Below are 7,518 nucleotides of genomic sequence, written 5' to 3'. Positions count from 1 at the left end.
TTTTTTTTTTTTTTTTTTTTTTTTTTTTGGGTGGGGGTGTTGGGGGGGAAAGGTGGGGTAAGGGGGACTGATTGCTGCAGTTAAGAGTAGAGTATTTAACCTGATGTAACATTAAAGAAATGGACAGGAACCATTTTGAAAAGTCTACGAAACTAATAAGTCACATGCATTCTGAATTGGAGGAAGGATACAATGAACAGTTTTGTCATTGTATCTTTATAAATTGTAACGCCAAAAATGACAGCAACACGTTGGACGATGTCCAGTTGCCCACGACATTATCTCCTTTAGAGAAGAGCATGGTAATGCTTCAGGCACATAACAGACATGCAGCAGGGGGACCAAAATGGAAATTTACACAGCAGGGAGACAGTGAAACTGAACTTGGAAAGGGGAGAGCAGAATTCAAAGAAAGCCCAGGTCAATTGGACCAGAGCAATCTGAGCCGCTTAAGAAAACCTTAAAAGGGTCCCAACCAGCGTATGAAGCACTTCGGGAATATCCACGTGAAAGCTGGGAAACCAAAATGAATAGGGAGTCCTACCGGTAGTCTTGGGACATTGAATATAATTCAAATCCACAAAAATCAAATTTCATATAGAAAGCACAAAGAAATAAAGCAAGAAAGCAGAAACTATTGCAAGGATGAAAATAAAATGAAATAAGTCAACCCAAGTAGCAATTAGCAATCTTACTGCTGGTTCAGCGAAGTCTTTGGGGCGCCTGATTTTAAGAATTGAACCGGAGAAGGATCTGCCATCAAAAGAAAGAGCTGATGTAGCATCCTCTGGTGTAAGAAATTCCACAACAGCTTGTCCCTTCTCCTTGTTTATCTGCAGTTCATGGCAAGGACAATTATGGGCACCAAGAAACACCCAGTGCCAATCTGATACATAAAAATTATTTTATATCTTGTAAATATATCACTTACAATACAACTGATGCATGGCTTCAATCCTTGGTAATGATTAACACCCCTTGACAACAAGAAATCATTAAGACACTCCACTAAGTCTTTATCGGAAGCTGAATCTGGTATATTTTCTAAATAAAGCCTTCTCATAGGCCGGTTTGATTGTGTGAGTTGAATGGAGTCAATAGACACATTGTTTATCATTGATATGGCATTTTGGGCAGCCCCATACAAAGGTTTTGTCATATTCGATGTGACTGGAGAAGTGCTAGGCAGCTCTTGTAAATTTGATGAAATAGCCTGGTGTGCTGGTTGGAAATTAGTCAATAGTGAAGCAGAAGAAATGTTGTCCATTCCAGCAGGCCCAAGATCCCACCCAACATTTTTTCTCTCTGGAGAACGAGGGGTTGGGGAAGGAGTCTTAACAGCAGCCTCAGTTTTTCTCTTCCGTGGAGAATAGCCACCAAGCCCACTTGAATACCCAGCATGACGGCGATAGTGACTACTTGAATATCCTTCGTTACTAGACGTTCTATACCTGTCAACATCAGAATACTGCCTTGCCGACCTATCTCTGAAGGAATGAGACGATGCCTCTCCATGATCTTGACCATGATGAGATGTATGTTTGCGTGCCCTCGGGGAGACCGAGGGTGACCTCCTGTCTCTGTACCCATCATATTCCCGACTTCTTGACCTTCTCCTTTTCAGTCTCACTTCATCATAATGGGATTGAGATGACTCCTTCCTGCCCCTTCTTTCTGAAGATTCTGAATCATGCCATTTGCCTGAATTGTGTTTCTTCCCCTCATTTCCTTTAATCTCTGACCTACTTTTCTCATCGTCCCCATTACGATATTTTCTTTTGGTTTCTCTTTCAGATTTTCCTCTATCTCTGTCTACATTTTTTTCCTTCCCCACTCTACCGTTGGGAGGCTTCTTCTCAGATTCATTTTCAAAATCATCCCTTGATCGGTCATCATTTCTGCTTCTGTGATGACTCCGTTTCTCACTCTTGTCTGATTTAGCTCTATTTCTTGAACCTTTGTCCGATTTCACCTTCAAATTGGTTTCTATATCACGGGATTCTTTAGCTTTACTTCTAACAATGTTGTCTTCCTTCGTGGATGCATCATCTTCTTTCTTTCTAGAGGCATGTTTATCCTCTGAATCATGCCTCTTGACAACAAGGACAACATCCTTGCTTCTTTTGTAACCTCTATCCGATTCAGAATGGTCAGCAACACTTTCAACATTGTTTTTCCCCGATGATTTCCCTGATTCTCCAGCTCCATCTTCAGCATCTGCAGCCAGCTTCTTTCTTTCCCTTCTTAGCATTATCTTCTCAAAGCTAAACGGTCTTGTCCGAGCAGCTGTCCCTTCCTCAGAGTCATTATAGCCAGAACCATATTTTTCTTTATGTCGACTACTGCTGCTCATCTTCTCCAACATACAACCCTTACACTAACGAACTCCAATGTCGCACAAAAATAAGGAAAACATTCAACAAGCTCACGAGCCAAATATATGCCTCAGTTATCAATTGGATTTCTTCAGGCAAAGTGACACTATAAAGGATGAAGATAGATGTAATCTTATGAACAGAGAAAGTGCAAGTTGGCAGTTATTAGCCCGAACTGCTTCAATGAGCCCCAACTTACAATCCCTAAAAATACAAAAAACATGCCACAAGGGTCAAATAAATGGAAAGAGATATATTAAGCTAGAAAAGAAGGAAAGGATGCCAGTAAAGACTAAAGTCCAACAAACCATGACAGCATCATGCTTTCAGTCTAGGATAATAATGAATATATTGAAAGGTGTATCTTAAAAACAAGCAACTCAGTGTTTAGAAGTAAATATCATTTGAATGGACATATGGAACCTCAGTATTGGAGGTTCAAAAGCAGATAGAGTTATTGTTCAAGAGCCACAAACATTGACCAATTTTTTCACACGATAGTCGCTCTCCCAATTAATGAATGTTCATCCCTTGGAGAAGAAAAGAAAATAAATGTATATGGGGGCAAAAATACCCAGTCACAAAGAATGTCCAAACATGAATACATAATCATCCTTCTGAGCTGTCAATGATATACTCTTCTTGATCCCCCTTACCTCCAATAATTTATGCAACAACATTTGTTCAAGGTCCATCCCGTCGCCAACCACCAAGGATGATTAACCCCCATTGTTTGTCCATTAAAGGTGAACAAGCAGCCACCTTTTACTAACATAACCACCGCGAATTATTCCAAAAAACCCTTTAGTACTTGCAGCAAACATTCTTTCTAGCTCATATGCTTTACTGAAATCAAGCCCCACGGAAGCACTTATAAGTACCACTATTTTACATGATTGGGCAATCCAGCAGTCGAAAAATTATGCAATTTGTGAGTAAATTTGGCAAGTTATGCCCATTCTCCCAACCATTAAAAAAAAAAAAAAATGGTACACACAAAAGCATTGGATATTACCTTATCAATACAAACAGAAAAAAAGAAGATTCAACCCTAATGTACTTCTTCAGATAATAAACCCAAAACCTATGCTAAAACCCATGTACAGTTTTTCTACATCAACAGCTAACGGTACTGCAAGCTACCATTGAGGTTCACAGAACAACCACTTTTCCAGGAGCAAGAGAAAATAACAAACCTCAACGTACAAATTAATCGGAAACTTGAATGGCATGGAAATACAGAAATTAACTGACCTCAGTCCAATACAAGTCTCAACTCTGAAGTGCTCGAGGGGCGAAACAGAAGACTGGGGGAATGGGAATTGGGATTGAATTAGGGCTCGAATGCTCTAACGAAGAGAAAGTTGTGGAAGATTCCTTTGAGCTGGGCTTGCGGGATTCTTTTCAACTTTGAGATTTGGCTTTTAAAGAGGTTGTGGGACGGACCGGAGGACTATTACGCTTGGTCCTGATTGTGTCTCACCATCGCCTTGTGTGTTATGTAAACTATATATGCTTGGATCTGTATCTTTTACAAAGATTTAAAATTGGGCCAATCCCAACTGATAGGGTTTTGGTGATCTGGATGCCAATTCTAGGGTTTCCACTAATCCGGATCCCGGTTTGGGGTTTTAAAATCCAAATCAATAACAAATCAGTCTTATTCCAACTAAATGAGGCCGGCTATATGGATCCGATCAATGACTATAAAAGAAAAATATACGTAAAAGAGTGGCAAACACAACACACAAATTGGTAAAAGCTCACCCAACAAGACACCAAAGGGATTGTTTTTTTTTTTGTTATAGCCTAATTCCCTGTAGATTTGAGTTTCCTCACATATCTTTTGTTAGTTTTAATACAAACTTTTGGTGGTTAGAATGGTTATCCATCTCTAAATATAGTAATATTAGAGTCTTTGAACTTAGCAATTGTTCATACTTTTTTTCAAAAAGAATTCCAATTTCTTCATCATCGCTCCATACAACGTCCACTTTCCATTTCAAGTCCTTGCCTTCAACATCCCTTTGAACAGCCCTAGAGGCTCTGCCTCACCAATTTTTCCTGTCAACAAACAATTTGCCTCACATAAGATGCATTCTTCCCGGAAAACAAAGTAGATCGGCCAAGCAAATATTTTTTATGGTATCTTTGACACTTGTGATAATGAGAGTGATTGTGCTATGTGGCGGTGGTGTTAGAGTATTGTATTGCGAGAAATCAGATATCACTTGGGCTTCATTTTTTTTGTTGTTGAAAACTCCATTGGAGATCCAATACTTGACATGTTTGAGAATGGTCGAATGATCTGGTTTTTGTGCACATAATAGATTTTGATTTATGCGTTTCCAAATGAAATAACATATAAACATAAATATTGAAAAAAACCAAGTCAAATCTTGCTTCGAAATAACACCAAAGTTAAAGCAACGCATAACAACATTATTACAGAAAAAAAAAAAAAAAAAAAAACTGGGAGATGGTGGGGTTTAAAGCCTAACGAGTAAGCAGCCTAGACTCTTCTTGAAAACTCACACTCAAACACACACATGTTATAAGGTTTCCTGCTGGTTGTGGCAAAATCCACAAATGGGATCAATCTATATCCACCCATTTAAATAAAACATCCTTAGTTGGTATTCTAGCATTGACAATACTCCAAAAGAAAATCTTAAACTTGGGGTGGATATTGATTTTCTAGAAAAATCACCGCCATCGTGAGCAAGGAGATGAGCAACTATTTGATGTCATACTTATGGTGAGACCTAACCTATAGATATCTTTCACTACTTTTCCTATGGTCATTTTATGTCAGTCTCTAATTCTTTTAGCTCATTCCATTTGAATTAGATCACTCATCTTTTTTTGGCATGCATATCCAAATAGGGGTGTCATGCTGTAAACCGAACTGGTAAAATCGGTTGGACCGAACCGATAACAACCTGGACCAAACCGAACCAAAGCCTTATTGGTTTGATTTTGGTTTAGAGTATTGCAACCCCAAAACCAAACCGAACCACACCGAAAACCGGATAAATCCAAAACCAAACCGAAACCGGCTCAAAACCCAGACCAAAATCGAAACAAAACAGGTAAGAAACCAAAACACTCCAAATTTCATTAAAGAAACCAAATTTTGTATAGTTTTGTAAACATTTGTATGGAAATTCGAACCCAAACCGGACAAAAAACTAAAATCAACCCGATTACAAACCGATTTAAGAAACCGAAGACAAATCGAAACCAAACCGAAATCGGAATTTCCTTATTGGTTTGGTTTCAATTTCAACCTTTTCACACCAAAACCGACTCAAATTGAACTGAAATCGAGCCAGACTGACCCGTTGACACCACTATATCCAAACCTTCATTGGACATGGCCTTACAACCTTAAACAGCTTTCTCAAAACTTATCACGAATCAGAACAACTCTCAAATTAGTCCTACTATGATCATTTCTTACTTCATCATTCCTACTATTGTCACGCATGCTTATCTCTGCCACACATAGCTTTTGATATGATACTTCTTAACTATCTAACATTTTGCCCCATGTATCATAGTTGGTCTAACGACTGTCCTATAGAACTTTCCTTTAAGCTTTAAAAATTTATCGATCATGGAGCACCGGATGCACCTCTTCACTTTATCAATCCCACTCTACGTTGGCTCATTTTGATAAGTGTGCATCAGTAGCCAAAGATTCAAGGGGTACTAATTCCTAGCCGATGGTTGAAGAGATTTTTTTTTTACAAGCTTTCTTACATGACCAATGAAGAAAACTTTCTCATTACAAAAACCTGGTTTTTGCCTAGTCAAAGAACGATGTGGGTATTATAACAATTGGATGGATGAGAAATTTCATAAATAAATCACTCATCAATTTTGATAGCACATTTTATGGTCCACCATATATTTGTTCATTTATTGTAAGATATTTATTTATTTATTGATAAATTATAGCTATGGTACCTCACCTTTGATATATTATGTTTGTTTGGGCTATCTTGTATTTTTCAAATATTATGTTTGAGATACCTCATATTTCATAAATTTTATATGGGAAAGGGATAAGTATATCACCCATGTGCGACAAGCTAGAGGGTGGCACCAATGGGGGGTCTAAGACAAGGAATGAAATTTGGCTACTGTAGGGTTCCTGTTATCTGTGCTCATATCCAAAGAAATAGAATCTTGAAGGGTAGTTTGGAAAATACAAAAACCTAAAAGGGTTTTTCTGAACCCAGAGGGAAGGTGCATTATTCAATTTCTTTGGCTATCACCCTAGGTAGAAACTTAGCAAAACTTTTGAACATCATATAAGAAGGGAAAGAGAAAGAGATAGACAAAGTAATTAAAAAGCCCTACCTTGCAAATCACAGGTGGTTTGCCCATCATTTTCTCATATTACATTTGAGATACATTTTTTTACATATTTTCAAGGAAGAAAGAATGCTACAAGGTGTACCTATGCTAAGACACAATGATTACAAAAAGACCATTTTACCCCACAATGAAGATGCTTGCGTACACCCTCCCACTGACATGTACCTGCTTCAAGAGGTAGCTTTCTCTTGCCCTATTTTCAATTAGACTATTTTCAATTAGAAAAAAAAAAAAAATCTCTAAGTCCAACACTAATCCTATGCTAAAACACATAATATTGTCAAGTATTATTTTCTCTTTTAAAAAAATTAGAATGAAAAATGATGAGTCTTAGCGTAAGATTAGGCTTGGAGAACGATGAAGGGGCGAGATGCATGTTGTTTAGACAATGGAAAAATTCCCAAGAGGTATCACCCCAATCAGTAATCATTTCCATTTATAGCTTTGTACCATTGCAATAGGACAATGAAGATGGTATTAAACTCTGCAAGTGAGATCCCTCAACTTCTATTCGAGAACGGTTCTAATCCGTGGATATAGAATCAATTTTCTCTTTCATTATTTAATAGATTCTACATCCACAGATTAGGAGTGTACGAGAACATTCTCATACGTGAACTTGATCCATTCGACCTAAAAAATAAATAAATAAATAACTTTATGAGACTAAAACTCATGTGAATATTCCCTGTCGTAATAGATTTTTCTTATTCCATCCACACCCACCCAACCCCCCCCCCCAAAAAAAAAAACCCCC

The 7,518-nt window shown here is 37.9% G+C and overlaps 1 protein-coding gene across 1 annotated transcript in view; it reads right to left on the bottom strand.

Moving 5' to 3' along the window:
• Positions 1–3,873, bottom strand: part of LOC122091338 (splicing factor U2af large subunit B-like) — a 27,123-nt gene extending 23,250 nt beyond the window's left edge. The window contains exons 1-3 of the mRNA XM_042661211.1: positions 3,630–3,873; positions 932–2,579; positions 696–833 (exon numbers count right to left, since the gene is read on the bottom strand). Coding sequence (XP_042517145.1) covers positions 696–833; positions 932–2,365 — 1,572 coding nt within the window. The 5' untranslated portion in view covers positions 2,366–2,579; positions 3,630–3,873. The remainder of the gene's footprint in view (positions 1–695; positions 834–931; positions 2,580–3,629) is intronic.
• Between the last annotated feature and the right edge of the window lie 3,645 nt (positions 3,874–7,518).

This window comes from Macadamia integrifolia, chromosome 10 (genome assembly GCF_013358625.1).
Source record: "Macadamia integrifolia cultivar HAES 741 chromosome 10, SCU_Mint_v3, whole genome shotgun sequence".
Lineage (NCBI taxonomy): Eukaryota > Viridiplantae > Streptophyta > Magnoliopsida > Proteales > Proteaceae > Macadamia > Macadamia integrifolia.
This window is presented reverse-complemented; position numbering and strand designations above follow the sequence as displayed.